Source organism: Pimephales promelas, chromosome 8, assembly GCF_988280905.1.
Source record: "Pimephales promelas chromosome 8, fPimPro1.hap1.1, whole genome shotgun sequence".
In the NCBI taxonomy this organism is placed as follows: Eukaryota; Metazoa; Chordata; class Actinopteri; order Cypriniformes; family Leuciscidae; genus Pimephales; species Pimephales promelas.
In genome coordinates this window covers 7,681,087-7,698,587 of record NC_142776.1, presented here as the reverse complement: position 1 = coordinate 7,698,587, position 17,501 = coordinate 7,681,087, and the positions used below count along the sequence as shown (strand labels likewise).

At 38.4% G+C, this 17,501-nt stretch overlaps 1 protein-coding gene across 1 annotated transcript in view; it reads left to right on the top strand.

Annotated features, from left to right (window-relative positions):
• dnah9l (dynein, axonemal, heavy polypeptide 9 like) overlaps window positions 1-17,501 on the top strand; it is a 116,081-nt gene that overhangs the window by 21,352 nt on the left and 77,228 nt on the right. Inside the window, exons 28-63 of the mRNA XM_089133831.1 lie at window positions 402-626; window positions 1,172-1,263; window positions 1,376-1,502; window positions 1,602-1,763; window positions 1,846-1,971; window positions 3,673-3,780; window positions 3,860-3,991; window positions 4,062-4,222; window positions 4,310-4,466; window positions 4,552-4,697; window positions 5,079-5,195; window positions 5,743-5,881; window positions 5,956-6,048; window positions 6,139-6,333; window positions 6,453-6,530; window positions 6,722-6,854; window positions 8,194-8,321; window positions 8,412-8,560; window positions 8,967-9,117; window positions 9,222-9,353; window positions 9,475-9,648; window positions 11,022-11,226; window positions 11,357-11,522; window positions 11,606-11,708; window positions 12,267-12,506; window positions 12,972-13,133; window positions 13,227-13,420; window positions 14,004-14,166; window positions 14,259-14,382; window positions 14,464-14,606; window positions 14,690-14,851; window positions 15,384-15,617; window positions 16,015-16,161; window positions 16,297-16,410; window positions 16,534-16,677; window positions 16,966-17,148. Of these exons, the coding sequence (XP_088989957.1) occupies window positions 402-626; window positions 1,172-1,263; window positions 1,376-1,502; window positions 1,602-1,763; window positions 1,846-1,971; window positions 3,673-3,780; window positions 3,860-3,991; window positions 4,062-4,222; window positions 4,310-4,466; window positions 4,552-4,697; window positions 5,079-5,195; window positions 5,743-5,881; window positions 5,956-6,048; window positions 6,139-6,333; window positions 6,453-6,530; window positions 6,722-6,854; window positions 8,194-8,321; window positions 8,412-8,560; window positions 8,967-9,117; window positions 9,222-9,353; window positions 9,475-9,648; window positions 11,022-11,226; window positions 11,357-11,522; window positions 11,606-11,708; window positions 12,267-12,506; window positions 12,972-13,133; window positions 13,227-13,420; window positions 14,004-14,166; window positions 14,259-14,382; window positions 14,464-14,606; window positions 14,690-14,851; window positions 15,384-15,617; window positions 16,015-16,161; window positions 16,297-16,410; window positions 16,534-16,677; window positions 16,966-17,148 (5,409 nt within the window). The remainder of the gene's footprint in view (window positions 1-401; window positions 627-1,171; window positions 1,264-1,375; window positions 1,503-1,601; window positions 1,764-1,845; window positions 1,972-3,672; window positions 3,781-3,859; window positions 3,992-4,061; window positions 4,223-4,309; window positions 4,467-4,551; window positions 4,698-5,078; window positions 5,196-5,742; window positions 5,882-5,955; window positions 6,049-6,138; window positions 6,334-6,452; window positions 6,531-6,721; window positions 6,855-8,193; window positions 8,322-8,411; window positions 8,561-8,966; window positions 9,118-9,221; window positions 9,354-9,474; window positions 9,649-11,021; window positions 11,227-11,356; window positions 11,523-11,605; window positions 11,709-12,266; window positions 12,507-12,971; window positions 13,134-13,226; window positions 13,421-14,003; window positions 14,167-14,258; window positions 14,383-14,463; window positions 14,607-14,689; window positions 14,852-15,383; window positions 15,618-16,014; window positions 16,162-16,296; window positions 16,411-16,533; window positions 16,678-16,965; window positions 17,149-17,501) is intronic.

The following is a 17,501-nucleotide window of genomic DNA, read 5'->3' as shown; positions in this document are numbered from 1 at the left end:
TTTATGCATTTGGCCCCAGTTTGGTTCTATTTTGATCTGATCTTTTAGTTCAGTTCAAATCTGATCAGTTTAGTTTTATTTTGATCTGAATTGATTGATTCAGTTAAGTTAAGTTCAGTTCAGTTGGTTCATTTCAAATTCCATTTAGATCAGATACATTTCGTTTGGTTATGATCAGATCAGCTCATAATCGAACCAATCTGCGCTGATCTGATATGTTTAGATCAGTTTAGTTCTGATCAGTCCAAATCGGTCCAAATCCAAATCAGTTCAGTTTGATCAGAACTGAACTGTTCAGAACCACACCAGTTTAGTTCAGTTTGGTGTGGATATGATCCATTCATATTAGATTAGATCAGGTCAATTCAGTTCAATTCGTTTTGTATATGTGTGATACTCAGGTTCAGTTGCAGAATATTCTCATGAGTAAGTATGTGGAGTATTTCATAGTCGAGGTGAGCGGCTGGCAGCGGAAGCTGGTGGTGGCTGATCTGGTCATTGGTACGTGGTTGGCGGTTCAGCGCACATGGGCTCACCTCCAAAGTATTTTCACCAACTCTGAGGACATCCGGAACCAGCTGGCCCATGACGCAGAGCGGTTTCAGGGCATCCACCAGGACTTCCAGGTATTGTGACGTTTTATCTTTCATTTATTTCCAAGATATGAATTGTTGATATCAGCAATTCGATTGTTGATATCTATAATTACATTTTTGAAATCAACAGTTTAATTTTTGAAATTGGAAATTCAACAAGTAAGAAATCAATTCTTGATATCAACAATTGATTTTAAATGGCAGCCTATGGTGACATTTCACTAGTGAAAATACAATTACAGATATCAAGGATTATTTTTTTTTTACTAGCTGCAATTTAATTGTTGATGTCAAGAATTATAATTTTAACTAGTGAAAATGTAAATGTTGATATCAAGAATTAGCATTGTTACTAGTGAAAATGTAATTCCTGATATCAAAAATCACCAGTGTTACTAGTAGAAATATTATTCCTGATATCAAGAATTATCATTTTAACTAGTGAAAATGTAATTGTTGATATCAAGGATTCATATGCTGGAAATGAATAAAAGTTAAAACGGCTTGCCATAGTAAAGAGTATGCATGAGTTGCCAGCAAGATCAGAAATGTATTAACACAAAACCTTGTTTCAGGGTTTAATGATCACTGTTGTGGAGACCAATAATGTGATAAAAGTCACTAACCAGCCAGGCTTCTTGGAGCAACTTGAGACTCTACAGCAAAGGTAACTTTTGGACGCTTTCTCAAATCACTGTCTGTGCGAACGCCTTTCAATACTGCACCATAATAGATTATATTAAAACATGAATTTATTTGTGTATGTCTGTGTATTGCAGATTGTCTGTGTGCGAGAAGGCTCTGGCTGAGTATTTGGAGACAAAGCGTTTGACATTTCCACGCTTTTACTTTGTCTCTGCTAGTGACTTGCTGGAAATAGTTTCTAAGGGAACTCAGCCTAGACAGGTTGCTGCTATACTAACAAATTAAAGGCAAAAAGTCCACTCTGTGTTTATCTGCAAAAGTATGTGTGTTGTAATGCATTTTTGTGTGTATAATGCACAGGTGACACGACACCTGCTGAAGCTTTTTGACAATCTAGCTGACCTCCGCTTCAAAGAGGATGATGATGGAGCCACTGATCCCAAAACAACTGTTGCCTTGGGAATGTACAGTAGAGAGGGAGAATATGTGCCCTTCTCACAACCCTGTGTATGTGAAGGACAGGTGAGACACAATGACACATACACAACACTCCATCTTTAGATGCTGTAGTTGAAAAATATTTAGTCTGTCTATCATGTAACAGGCCGAGTGTTGGCTGAGTACTCTAGAGAAGGCCATGCGCTCAACTGTTCGCCAGGAGATCTCTGAAGCTGTGGCAGCATATGAAGACAAGCCACGTGATCAGTGGCTGTTTGACTACCCGGCACAGGTATGTTAGTGAGTGTTTAGTTCCATTTTAGTTAGGGATTTCACAGACTTTAATGCTTTGAGATAAACTTAAGCAATTTTGACTCAGTTTTGAACAACTCATTAAAACATTAAATGTGATTGTTTATCACTTTTGACCAATAGGTGGCGCTGTGACCAAATTGATGTGTGGTCAGAGTGAGGTGACAATGACACATGCGAAAGCATTGCAGAGATACCGCCTCTCAAAGTCATTTTGGCATCACGCCGGAATTTGTTTGCTGCAGAAAATTGTGAAAATTGTTTTGTTTATTGACATGAAATCAACAGTCTGAAGATAATGCCATTTAATATTGGTGAAAATTGGGGTGGTGATGGCGCAGTGGATAAGACACATGCCTTTGGTGTGAGAGACCTGGGTTCGAATCTACTGTGAGACACCAATGTGTCCCTGAGCAAGACACTTAACCCCTAGTTGCTCCAGAGGCGTGCGACCTCTGACATATATAGCAATTGTAAGTCGCTTTGGATAAAAGCATTAGCTAAATGTAATGTAAATGTAAATGTAATGTAAATGTAAAATTGGACAAACTAGGAGGAGTTTGAAAAAGTAGGTTTTAAAGAAAATCAAAATGGCGGACAAGAAGTTTGGCTGACTATGGCAAAATTGGTATTCATGTTGTCGCATGAATCTATCAAGACCATTTTCATTACAATAGGCTAATTTATTCAAAGGAATTTTTGGTATTTTCATTATAACTTTTAACAACAAGGTGGCACTGGGCTGAGCAATGGGCAATGAGAAATTTGAAAAAGTAGTTTTTTTGGAAAATTCAAAATGGCGGAATTGAGGCTTATATTTTTATTTTACTACATGAAATCTACAGCATTATCAGTTTAGTCCAATTCCAAAAACCAAGCAGATCTCGGGCCTCAATTGGATTTATGCAAAGCTGCACTACTTCCTGAACTTAAGCCAGCTCCTTGTTTCCTGTTTGCCATTATTGGACAAATTGATTAATTCAGGTGTGCCTGATCTCAGTAGTCACGGCAACAATAATCAAGCACACCTGAATTAATCAAATTTGGCCAATAATGGCAGACAGGAAACAAGGAGCTGGCTGACGTTCAGGAAGTAGTGCAGCTGTGCATAAAGCCCATTGACTTCCATAGTAGAAAGAAAAATACTATGCTAGTCAATGGGGCCTGAGATCTGCTTGGTTACAATCTTTCAAATATCTTCCTTTGTGTACAGCAGAACAAAGACATTTATACAGGTTTGGAACAATTTGAGAGTGAGTAAACGATGACAGAATTTGTATTTTTTGGTGAACTATCCCTTTAAGTATTGAATTGTATTAATTATTGTAAAAAAAAGATTCATTAGAAGAAATCACAACCAGAATTGAAATTCTGGTTCCTATCCTATTAATTTGTAACTTAATAGACCTTATGTAGCTGTAGCCCCATTACTTTTTAGCACTGCGCTTTTTGTGTTTTATCTTCAAGTTTGTATTTTCACAGTGTGAAGGTAAGATCTTGCAGATTTATGAATGAACCGCTCGCTTTAAAAAGTATGACATCCACTTTAAACATAACAATGCTCATGATACCTTTCGTTAACTCTACAATTAGTAGGTTAAAGGTTGGGTAAATGAAAAACAATGTTGCATGAAGGCAGTTATTTAACAGATGTGTCCATTTGTATATGTCTGGTTCTTAGGTCGCACTGACTGGCAGTCAAATTTGGTGGGCGATAGATGTGGGCATTGCCTTTGAGAGAGTGGAGGAAGGTTTCGAGACTGCCCTGAAAGACTACAACCGAAAACAGGTAAATACAAACATAAAAGCACAAACTCATCTCACTTTATGTTGATAGCTGGGAAAATCACTGTTGTTTGTAACTGTAGATCGGTCAGCTGCACTCTCTGATACACATGCTACTGGGTGACCTTACCCCAGGAGACCGACAAAAGATCATGACCATCTGCACTATTGATGTCCACGCTCGTGATGTAGTCGCTAAACTCGTATCTCAGAAGGTAATCAAACCTGTATTGAATCTACATTCTGTTGCCAAAAATAAGGGTTTAAGAAATTGATGTGTCCTAGGTGACCAGTGGACAGGCATTTGCGTGGCTGTCACAGTTACGGCACCGATGGGATGAGCAGCAGAAGCACTGTTACATCAACATATGTGACGCACAGTTTCAGTTCTCGTACGAGTATCTGGGGAATACCAACAGACTGGTCATAACACCACTCACTGACCGGTCAGTGTCACACACAATTACTTATCATATTTGTGATCCTGTTATGATGTTATTTGACTATGCTGGTCATTTTACTAATACCCACAGATGTTACATCACTCTGACTCAGTCTCTGCACCTCACCATGAGTGGCGCCACCTCTGGTCCTGCCGGAACTGGCAAGACAGAAACCACCAAAGACCTTGGCCGATCGCTCGGCATTATGGTCTATGTGTTCAACTGCTCAGAGCAAATGGACTACAAGGTGTGCAGGCAACAACACAACACATCGGTCTCAGGAACACTACTGGCACACCTCTCTTTACTTTATGCATTGGTTCTTCTTTCAGTCCATAGGGAATATCTATAAAGGTTTGGCCCAGACGGGAGTGTGGGGTTGTTTTGATGAGTTTAACAGGATCTCTGTGGAGGTTCTGTCTGTGGTTGCTGTGCAGGTGAAAACCATTCAGGATGCAGTTCGCAACAAGAAACAGAGGTCAGCTCTATCTCACCCCATTTCACACCATTCAGTATCATCAAATCCTATCATGTCCTGTTCATCACATCTTTTTCCTCACCATCTTGTTTCCTATTCTATTGTTTTCCATACAATTTCAGACCAATTTCTTCTTACACTATTCCATATCATCCAATTGTGTCTTGTTCCATCACATTCTTTATACTTTCTGTATCCATTCTATCCTATTCCATCATACAATCTCCCATTCCATCTCACCCCATCCTCTCAAGTATAACTCATAACTCACACTTTTCTATCCTATCCTATTCCTTCCTTTCCATTCCGTTCTATCTCATATCATGTCAAACCATCCCATTCTATCCCATCTCTCACCCTTTTAATTCCATTGTGTATTAGGTTCCACTTCCTGGGTGAGGAGATCGAGTTAAGGCAAACAGTTGGGATCTTCATCACTCTGAACCCTGGATATGCAGGGAGGACTGAACTACCAGAAAACCTTAAAGCCCTTTTCAGGTTTAAGCTCTGGTTATGTTATTGAATGGACAATAATATTGGATTTTTAGATGGTTTTTAAAAATTGTTTTTATTATTTATTGTTTGCCCACAATAGAAAATTTACATTTACAGAATCACAACAAAGTTCTATTTGTATTACAAGGTGTACACAACATAAAAGACAGTAATAATTGAAAAAACTACCACACACAAACAAGGTCACATTGACTTAGCATCCCTTAGATTGGAAGTTAAGGGAGTTCCTTTATATAATCCCAAAGGGAGGACCATATGGACCAAAATCTGTCCGATTTTTTATGTTTATCGTAAGTGAGCTTTTCAAGTGGTAACCATGCAGCGATTTGTAATATCCACATTTTGAAGGATGGAGCCTGCGATGCAGACCAAAGTAACAAAATGCATTTTTTAGCAAAGTATACCAGTACCACATTCACATTGAGATTTAATAGATATGGATTTTTAGATGTTTATATGGGAAAAATAGACATGGTGTCCACTGAACATTCTTATATCTACTGTTATAACTCATATCTCTGTTTGTCAGGCCATGTGCGATGGTGATTCCTGATTATGAGTTAATCTGTGAGATCATGTTGGTGGCTGAAGGTTTTATAGAAGCACGTCTGCTCGCACGCAAGTTCATCAGCCTCTATACACTCTGCAAAGAGCTGCTCTCCAAACAGGTACACACACATTGATACATAAACACACTTAATGCATTTTTTTAATCCTAAAACAAGATCATTCTTTTTTGTAGGATCATTATGACTGGGGATTGAGGGCCATAAAGTCAGTCTTGGTTGTTGCTGGGTCACTGAAGAGGGAGGAGAGGAGCCGCCCTGAAGAGCAGGTGCTCATGGGAATTTAGAAGTGATGAATTTCTCATTGTTGCTTTATATTTAAAACATATTCAGTAATGTGGTGTATGTGTGTTTTTCAGGTGCTGATGCGTGCTCTGCGAGACTTTAACCTGCCCAAGGTTGTGACGAGTGATGTGCCAATATTTTTGGGACTTATAAGTGATCTCTTTCCTCTTCTGGATATCCCACGCAAGAGGGACAATGAGCTTGAGCAGAACGTACGTCCATCAGTTGCTGAACTCCACCTGCAGCCAGAGGAGAACTTCATACTCAAGGTCCATCTGTCGTATATGAGAAATCTTCAAATGTTTTCATGGTTTTGCACATACAGTAGATCCCCATTAGTTGCACATCTTCTCCCCGTCTGTTTCTTTATCACGCCTTCTGCTTTCAGGTGACCCAGCTGGAGGAGCTGTTGGCGGTGAGACACTCCGTGTTTGTAGTAGGTGGACCTGGAACAGGAAAAAGTCAGGTCAGTCCAATGAAGAAATAAAGAGACCTATGTTTCTGAGGTTGTGATGACCTCTGAGATGACCTTCTCTATGTATTTGTGTATAGAGAGCCTATACTAGCCAGCTCCATTGTATTAAGTGGATCATGTTGCTGTTTCAGTGAACTAACCGGTGTATATATGGTTGAATTATGTGGTTGTTTACGGGTCAGATTCTGAAGACACTGCATAAGACCTATTCTAACATGAAACTGAAGCCCATCTGGACCGACATCAACCCTAAAGCTGTCACCACCGATGAGCTGTTTGGCTTTCTGCACCCAGCTACACGGGAGTGGAAAGATGGTGGGTGTGTTTATGGGAGTGTGGTTTAATTCCATCGTTTGAAGTTCATCTCTGTTGACAGCTGTCAGCTGTGGTGTGTATGTGTTATGCGTCTGTTTCTCTAAACTTTTGATTGTTTTGCGTTTGTCTATTGCAATGAGGAACCATATATCCCATAAATATCTGATGGTTGGGACCTTTGATTCATAAAAGGGCAAAATATGATTTTAATTCAAATCTAAAGATTTTATATAATGGTTTATATTAAATGCTACTGGTTTTGGGGTCCGTAAGATTTTTTCATTTTAACCTTCAAATGGTCTTCGTTTCCTGTTTACACTCTGGGCTTCGGGGTCTATACGACCCCAACAATTGATTGAGTAATTGTACAAAAAAATACATTTTTAATCATACAAAAAATATATCATTTTTTTGTTTACTTCTCATCTATTCATTAATGCTGTGTTTTCGGAGATATAAAGTACTTTTCTATCCATATACCACACAATACCTCAACTACACCATTAGCTTGCATATGAATATCATTTTTTTTATGATATATTGCATTTATGCTCTTGTACTAGGCCTTCATTTCTGTGTAAACATTTTCAAATTTATGCCGGATTTGAATTATTTATTTATTTTTGACACATGAAAAAAACATATTTAGTTTTTTTCACATTTCCCATTCATTTCAATGTGGGGTCATATATTGACCCCAAAGACCAGAATGTAATTTTTTTTTTTTTACATACCTTCAGAACAACTGAATCAAGCCCAGTTTGTGTGTGTGTATAGATAGATAATGTATGAAAAGTCACAAAATCTTATTCCACTGAGATGAAGGGAACCTTTTTTTTTTAATTAAATAAAAGTCATTTGGGGTCGTATAGACCTGATGACCCGATTGAGGGCTAGAAGAAATAAATACTTTTATTCAGCAAGGATGCATTAAATTGACCAAAAGTGACAGTAAAGACATTTATAATGTTACAAAAGATTTTTATTTAAAGTAAATGCTTTGCTTTTGTTGGAGTTCTTTTGGACTTTCTATTCATCAAAGAAACCTGGAAAAATGTATCACATAAATGTAAAAATATGTAAAACTGTTTTCATCATCAATAATAATATGAAATATTTCTTGAGCACCAAATCAGCATATTTGAAAGATTTCTGAAGGATCTTGTGACACAGAAATAAATTACATTTATAAATATATTAAAACATTAAAATAGAAAACCATATTTTGGTATCTAATGCAGTAACAAGAAGTGTTCAGAAGCTTTTTGTGGCCATTTTGTGCGTGTATAAAAATATGCGAGAAGGTGTGTTTGTGTGATCACAGATCCTTGGGTTTCAGGTCTGTTTTCTTCCACTATGAGAGAACTCTCTGCCATATCACATGATGGACCGAAGTGGATTGTTCTAGATGGAGACATCGACCCCATGTGGATTGAATCACTGAATACTGTCATGGATGATAATAAGGTTGTTCGTCATGACTTAATATTGCCATAAATGTGCGTACTGTGTGATTGTTATATTTATTTATGTGTGTATGTGATGTGTATATATTAGGTGCTTACGTTGGCCAGCAATGAGCGGATATCACTGACCCCCTCCATGCGTTTGCTGTTTGAGATCAGCCACCTGAAGGCTGCAACACCGGCTACAGTATCTAGGGCTGGAATTCTTTACGTGAACCCTCAGGATCTGGGCTGGAGTTCGTGAGTGACCATATTAATAATAATAATTCATTACATTTATATAGCGCTTTTCTCGCCACTCAAACCACCACCGATGTGCAGCATCCACCTGCATGATGCGACAGCAGCCATATTGCACCAGAATGCCCACCACACACCAGCTTACTGGTGGAGAGGAGACAGTGATGCAGCCAATTATTATATATACCGTGCTGGTCAGAATTATTTGCCCCCTTGGTAAATAGGATCAAAGATGGCTGTAAAAAAAAAAAATTAAATTTATTTATTTCATCTCACATTATGAAATAAATGTTTTTCTTCAAAATATTCTGTATCAGAGAACAACCATACTGACCCTGGGGTCTTTTGAGTGGTTTTGCATCAAATACTGCAGTTTGTGTTTGAGACCCCGCATTTTAATTAACAGGTTTGTGACAAGCTGGATAGACACCCGTCAGGCCCAGTCGGAGCGAGCAAATCTCACTATATTGTTTGATAAGTATGTACCCTACTGTCTGGAGCAGGTCAGATGCAACCTGAAGACGATCACACCTATACCTGAGATGAGTATGGTACAGGTAAGAGACACACTGTCCAAAACATACAGGCTACATACAGTATAAATATGTACAGCCAAACCTTTCTGTTACTTTAATGTGTGTCTATTGTCTGTATGTATCAGACCCTGTGCTGTCTGCTGGACTGCTTGCTGACTGATGAAAACACCCCTCCGGACTCTCCCCGTGAGCTCTATGAGCTCTACTTTGTGTTTGCATGTGTGTGGGCCTTTGGAGGGGCTCTATTCCAGGACCATGTTAGTCTGCAAATTCATGACCACTGTTCGCTATAAGCCACATATCCAATGTGATCTTTACTTTGTGATAAGCTATATTTGTGATGCTCCATCTCTGTTGTTTTGCTTTGTCTCTTGTCAGCTGATAGACTATCGTTCAGAGTTCAGTCGTTGGTGGTGTAAGGAGATGAGAGCTGTGAAGTTTCCCTCTCAGGGATCAGTGTTTGATTACTACATCGACCCCAACACCAAACGGTTCACTCCGTGGAGTGAACGCACGCCTCCCTTTGAGCTGGAACCCGACATCCCTTTGCAGGTCAGTCGTGAACAAAACACAAAATACAGAAAATATGGTCTGTCTTATACTTTGTTTTCATAAAACAGTTTATCACAGTTTAATTTCCTTCAGAGTCTTAAAAGGACAGTTCAACCAAAATTCTGAATTGCTATGAATTTTTAAGTGAACGATTCCTTTAAGGCATGTATAAGGCTTGACATTTTGCTCACAAGCCACTGTGGCTAGTGGTTTTCTAAAGTTACTAGCCACTCAGCATTTTCACTGGCCACAATTTTAAAATCGAGACCATGGGGAAAAACTGCCATATAGATATTTTGGCACCAGGTATGTTAGGCTGCTGTCATTTTGTGAAACAGATCCGTCATACTGTTGTTACACATGTTTTCTTTCTCAACTGTTTATGTTCACTTACATAACTGTGTTTACGTGTTGTGAATACTTGCCAAGACTGGTATTTTGAGTTTGACATGATATTTTTGTGTGTATTTGACTGTTTAAGCACAATAAGCAGTGAACAAGAACTCAGTTTAGTACTGAGAGGCGGCTTTATGTGCGCGCACTTCGGGTGTGAGCACAAAATCTGCGGGAATGGGTAAAATTATGCATAATAAGTGCAATTACACAAGCCCTGTATCATTAACAATTTTTATCCGGTGAGGTATATGTGTGTATCAATTTGCTGTTAGAGAGGTGAGAGAATGAGAAAGCGCAGCTGGTATTGTGTATCTTTTCTGCGGAAATGAGTATTGAAAGCTTTTCAGATATGAATCAGATTCTGGAACAATATGTATATATATATATAAAAAAAAAAAATTTCTTGACAGCGCAACATTGCACTTAGTTTATTTCAGATGCTTTTTTACAAGTCTACAATTGAAAAATGTATAAACTATGTTTAAAATTTAACCTGCCAAAGTAGCAAGTATGAGTGACCGTGTTACACCACTTCTGAAATCCACCCTCATTTGATGGGTGTTAATGTCAAGCTCTGTGTATAATGATAACTGTATTAATATCTATGTTAGCGTCCATAACATTGGATAATTTTGATTTATTCTGTTCTCACACTTTAGTTATGTTCTGTGTTGGAAGTTGGAAGGATTTTGATTAGCTATCATTTTTTGATGTGGTTCCAATGATATTTTTCCCTTATCGTTATAGTTATGGTGTGGACCCCACTTTCTTTCTTTTTTTAAGATTTAACATCATTTTTTAAACTTTATGTTCATGGTTATCATTATAGTTAGTTATTGTTTGGTGTTACTTCCTGAGTATCTCATGTCATTTATGCTATGCTATGCTATGCAGACTGATAATGAGATTAAATATTCTTAACATAAACCTATAGAGCTGCAAAGATTCACCTTTTAAAATTTTGTCCATGTGTACAGACAGTATTGGTGCAATCGGCTGAGACGATCTGCTTGACATACTTCATCGAGTTACTTATGCAGAAGGGAAAGCCAGTGATGTTGGTAGGAAATGCTGGTGTAGGGAAAACTATCCTGGTCTGGGATAATATTTCTAAACTCAAAGAGGAATTCATGGTGGCCAAAGTACCTTTCAATTACTACACAACCTCAGCCATGTTACAGCGTGAGTAAGATGATGAAAGTCGTGTACGCACACACCATATTCTCTCATAAACACAAAGACACGTAGTGCGTAGGAGGAGATCATCGGACAAATTACAGGCAATATTTCCATTCTGGTTGTTTAACTGTAGGCGTACTGGAGAAACATCTGGAGAAGAAGGCAGGGCGAAACTTTGCTCCTTATGGGACTAAGAAGCTCATCTACTTTGTCGATGACCTGAACATGCCTGAGGTAGATGCATATGGCACTGTTCAGCCTCATACGCTTATCAGACAGCACCTGGACTACTCCCACTGGTATGAGAACACGAGCATTAAAGCATGTAGATGAAACATTTTTTAAATGTGCTCTTAGATTCAATTAATGTTTCTATTTGTAGGTATGACCGTCAGAGACAAGTCCTCAAGGAGATCCATAACTGTCAGTACATCACCTGCATGAACCCAACAGCAGGAAGCTTCTCAGTTAACCCTCGGCTACAGGTAACCATAGCAACCAATGCATATCCAGCCCTCGTCTGAACGTAACCATAGCAATATTTCACCCTTGACTATTCGTAATTATAACAACCAATACATGTCCAGGCTCTTTTCATGTCTACACTGGATACTAGGCTGGATAATTTGTAGGATGGGTCTGATTGTGTTGTGTGTTCCATTAAGTTCAACTGGTCATCAAACAGTACTTCCTGGTTCCTGGCTGACCTGTTTTGGGATTATTATTGATGAGCCTTTTTAGCGTAGCTGTGGTTAAAAAAAATACAGATGGTAGGCCCCAGTAATGGTGTGTATATCAAAAAAAAAGGAGAGGGCCAAGTACTAAACCCTGAAGCACCCCATGGTAACTTGGTAAAGGAAGATTTGATGTTTAACAGTGGCACAATACAGAAAAGTATCTAGGTAGCCTTAAAAAACAACTCAGCCTGCCTTACAATTGTATTAGTGTTTGCCAAACAAAGAAAAGTCCTGCCCAAAATTTGTATTTGGACTCCAAATACGCACGTTTCACATTTCTTTCTATCTTTTTCTTCCCCCTGGCAGAGGCATTTTTCAGTGTTTGCTGTACATTTCCCCAGTGCGGAGGCTCTGGCAACTATATACAGCAGTATTTTGAGTGGTCATTTCCAGCAGGGTGGCTACAGTTTTGGTGTTAGTCGCTTGGCCAATACACTGGTCCAGGCTGCCATTTGCCTCCATCAGAAAATGAGCCAGAACTTCCTGCCCACAGCCATTCGGTTTCACTACATTTTCAACCTCAGAGACATATCTAACATCTTCCAGGTGTGTGTCAATGGAACAGAAGCATGTGTCTGTGCAGTTACCATGTACATGTATGTATATATGTATGTATGTATGTATGTATGTATGTATGTATGTATGTATGTATGTATGTATGTATGTATGTATGTATGTATGTATGTATGTATGTGAAGAGTTCAGATGCAAAAGCCTCTAAGTGCCATTTGAAATTTTCTTCTAGAATGATCATTTTTTATCAAGCTTGTATATTTAAGTTCAGTGATTTCACTTAAATGGCAATGATAATTACCTATTAATTGTTATTTAAGTGAAATTACTGAACTTAAATACGCAAGTTTGATAAAAATCATCATTAAAGAAGAAAATTTCAAATGGCATTTAGAGGCTTTTGCATCTGAACTCTTCATGTATAAAGTGGCCTACTTGTGTTTAGTATTAGTATTGACATGCTTTTTCTGTGTTTAAATATTTTGTCTATGTGTGTAGGGAATACTCTTCGCTCTGCCAGAGCATGTGCGGTACCCTATAGACCTGGTGCACCTATGGCTGCACGAGTCTTCTCGTGTGTATTCAGACAAACTGATGGAGGAGAAAGACGTTGAGCTGTTCAACAAGATTCTGCTAGACACAGGCAAAAGATACTTTGAGGTGAGCAGAACTTCTCAAATCTCTGGTGGGGTCGTCACCTGCCTGTCAACTGACTAATTATCAAGTAAAACCTTTTCCTCTCTCCTTCTGTAGGGTATAGATGAGTCTATATTTATCAACCAGCCATTGATCTACTGTCATTTCGCTCATGGTATGGGTGAGCCACGCTATGCACAGGTGACAGACCTGGAGAAGCTTCAGAAGAGCCTGATGGACGCTCTTGAGCACTACAATGAGCTGCACTCTGACATGAACCTAGTGCTGTTTGAGGAAGCCATGCAACACATGTGAGCCTGCTAGAAAATAACAAAATCCTTCAGGTTTTAAACTGTATTTAACAGAATTTTAAACATAATCAAAAACATAAAACAGCTCATATAATATTTAGTTTGACTTTCTGAAGTTGACAATCAAAAAAAGTTGACATTTCCTGAAGTTTTATTAAAAGTTAGATATATAGTACGTCCTACTTTACCGGCATAAATACATTAACTCATGTATAGTAAAATATACTCTATAGCAAATCTTGGCTGTGAGATTGTTTATGTCGTTGCAAAATGTAAAGTATGATCGCACAGCTCTTTAGGTAAAGTTGGATATATACTGTCTGTATTATATCCAAAATTTACTTATTTAACAAAATATACTTGTAAAACTGCTTGGCTTTTATTTTCTTGCAAAAACAACAAACAACTGGAGCTCTTTATGTAAAGTTGGATATAAGTATGTCCAACTTTATCTGTATTCATATAGTATACTTGAGTGGGGTGATATATACTATATATCATATCCTAACGGCATTGTAAAATATAAACTATACTATCACCCAGCTCTAATCTGCATGGTTAATCTGTGTGTGTTTGTGTGCAGTTGTAGGATAAGTCGTATTCTTGAGTCTCCTATGGGTAATGCCTTGCTGATTGGAGTAGGTGGTAGTGGGAAGCAGAGTCTCTGTCGGTTGGCTGCTTTTCTTAGCGTCTTGGAAGTATTTCAGATCACACTGAGAAAGGGTTATGGCATCAGTGACCTGAGGGTAACACACCCCCACACACGCTGCATCTCTCTTTGTTAGATGCTTAATATGAAATATTGTAAAAAAGTTTTCCCTTTTTTCTGTCTGTGTAGAGCGATATTGCTGCACTGTACATAAAGGTGGGAGTGAAGAACATCGGCACAGTCTTCCTGCACACAGATGCCCAGATTCCCGATGAAAGATTCCTGGTCCTGATCAACGACATGCTAGCATCAGGTTCGCATTTCAAACTCTCACACTTTCAATCCTGACAGTAGCTCTCAGTTTGTTTGTGTTTATGTATATGTGTGTGTGTAGGGGATATACCTGATCTCTTCAGTGAGGAAGAGGTCGATATGATCGTCACCTCTATTCGCGTGGAGTTGAGGGCGCTTGGTTTGCTGGACACACGTGAAAACTGCTGGAACTTCTTCATTGATCGTATACGCAGACAGCTCAAGGTTGGTTTTCTTATTTAGTATATATTATGTATGAATATGTGAATATCATTCTGATGTCATGCTCTTTCTAATCTGCTCTGTAGGTGGTGTTGTGTTTCTCTCCGGTTGGCTTCACTCTTCGTACACGTGCACGGAAATTTCCGGCTCTTGTGAACTGTACCGCCATTGACTGGTTCCATCCTTGGCCCCAGCATGCACTGCAGTCCGTCAGCAGCACTTTTATAGAAAATATCTCTGGCCTGGAGGTAAAAATCTAGGGACAGCGAGGGTGATATAGTATAAAATAGATAAAATCATAGCTGCATCCTAATTTGTAAAAAAAAAAAAAATGATTTCACCTTTGATTTAAAGGAAGAATATACTTAAAAGATGCGTCTTAATGTACTGTTGTTTAGGGCCAGTACGATAAAAAAAAAACAACATTTATACTTTTATTCAGCAAGGATGTATTAAATTGTTCAAAAGTGACAGTAAAAACATTTATAATGTCTTTCACAACATCACAAAAGATTTGTTTATATAAATGCTGTTATTTTACACTATAAAATTAAGAAATGTTTCTTTAGCAGCAAATCAGCATGTTAGAATGATGAAGTAATGATGCTGAAAAAGCATTTAAAAGTATATTAAAATAGAAAATGATTATTTTAAATTGTAATAATATTTCAAAATATAACTTTTTTAGTGAAACATTAAAACATTGAACAAGCATACCTATCCAAACTTTACGACGGTAGTCTAAATGCATTTACCAAGACGTGCTCTTCTTTTCTGTAGCCAGAGGTGCGAGTGTCCATCAGTGAATTTATCTCGTTCGCACACACTAGTGTGAATGAAGTCAGTGTAAAGTATCAGCAGAATGAAAAACGTTTCAACTACACCACACCCAAAAGCTTCCTGGAGTTCATGAAACTTTACGGCAACCTGCTGGGGACAAAAAGAAGAGAATTGAGACAGAAGATGGAACGTCTGGAGAACGGCTTGCAGAAACTACTGAACACTGCATCACAGGTCAAACTTGCATTTAAAAACTACACACACAGGGTTTCACCAAAATCTATCAAATTGTATAGAAAATGTGACCACCTCATCCTGTGAAAGGATTTCTATGTTCTTTTGGCTTAAAGGAATAGTCCACTTAAAATGAAAATTGTCATCATCTACTCACCCTCTAGTTGTTTCAAACCTGTATGAATTTCTTTTGTCTGCTGAATACAAAAGAAGATATTTTGAAGAATGTCGGTAACCAGACAGTTGATGGAGTAAATAATGACATGATGAACTATTCCTTCATTTTTGAAGCTGAATGAGCTGCAAAAACTAAAATAAAATTTAAATAAATCTAATTATCACACCATATTCTCAGTCCTAGAGCTTTAATTTGACATTTTCTGGACCTCTCTTTCAGGTGGAGGATCTGAAGGCTAAACTGGCCACACAGGAAGTGGAGTTGCAGCTAAGAAATACTGATACTGAAGCTCTCATCGCTAAAATTGGCCAACAGAGTGAAAAACTTAGTCAGGAGAGGAGCGTAGCAGATGCAGAGGAGCAAAAAGTGAGACACGCACATAAAGATATTCCCACCCTAATGCACAAAATCACACATCATGCATCACCATATTAGAATATCACATGAATGATTCCCCATCCTTGTTTGTTTATATTAATAATTGCTATTGATGGGTATCAGGTAGAAGCAATTCAAGCAGAAGTGACCAAACAGCAGCAGGAGACTGAAGCAGATTTGTGGAAAGCAGAACCGGCTTTACAGGCAGCTAATGCAGCACTCAACACACTCAACAGGGTGTGTATTTGTGTGTGTAGTGTATGCATGTCTTCACACACATATCCAAATGGATTATTTTGATGAGCAGACTTGATTAGTTTTGTCCAGAGTAATCGTACGTGTATGTGTGTGTCTATACAGCTGAATCTAACAGAGTTGCGGACGTTTCCGAATCCTCCCGCCATCGTATCGAATGTGTCTGCAGCTGTTCTGGTGCTCCTGGCTCCTGGCGGCCGAATCCCTAAGGATCGCAGCTGGAAAGCATCTAAAGTTGTCATGAGTAAAGTGAGTGTGTGTAGAGTTGACATTTAAGATTTATTCTCATGGGCAATTTGCAAATGTTTCTGACATTTAACTTAAGCTGTCTTCTTGAAACCTGGCAAAAGGCTGAAATGTGCGTAAATTACCAAAATGTGAGAACAAAAAATGTTAGCGAATCTTGAGTATTGAAGTTTTCAAATGACATATTGATTGTCGAGATGTATGAATAATTTGGCAGTGAAACTACTGTAGACTGGTTATGCGAAGAGGTAAATTGGGTAGATTTATTTTTTTCTTTTGGCGTGTGTTTAGGTGGATGACTTCTTACAGGCGCTGGTTAATTTCGATAAAGAGCACATCCCTGAAGCCACAGTGCGTGTCATCAAAGACGAGTATCTGAGTGATCCTGAGTTTAATCCGGAGTTTGTCCGTCTGAAATCGTCTGCCGCGGCCGGTCTCTGTGCCTGGGTCATTAACATCATCCGCTTCCACGAGGTTCTGCTCACTTACACTGTCTAGCATATGTATATTGAACTATTAAAGGGATACTCCACTTTTTTTGGAAATAGGCTCATTTTACAACTCCCCCAGAGTTAAACAGTTGGGTTTTCCCGTTTTCGAATCCATTCAGCCGATTTTCTGATATTTAGAAAAATATCAGTAACCAGATGGTTTCTGGTCTCATTGATTCCCATAGTAGGAAAAAAATATACTATGGAAGTCAATGAGACCAGAAACTGTCTGGTGACTGATATTTTTTTAAATATCAGAAAATCGTCTGAATGGATTCGAAAACGGTAAAACCTAACTGTTTAACTCTGTGGGAGTTGTAAAATGAACCTATTTCC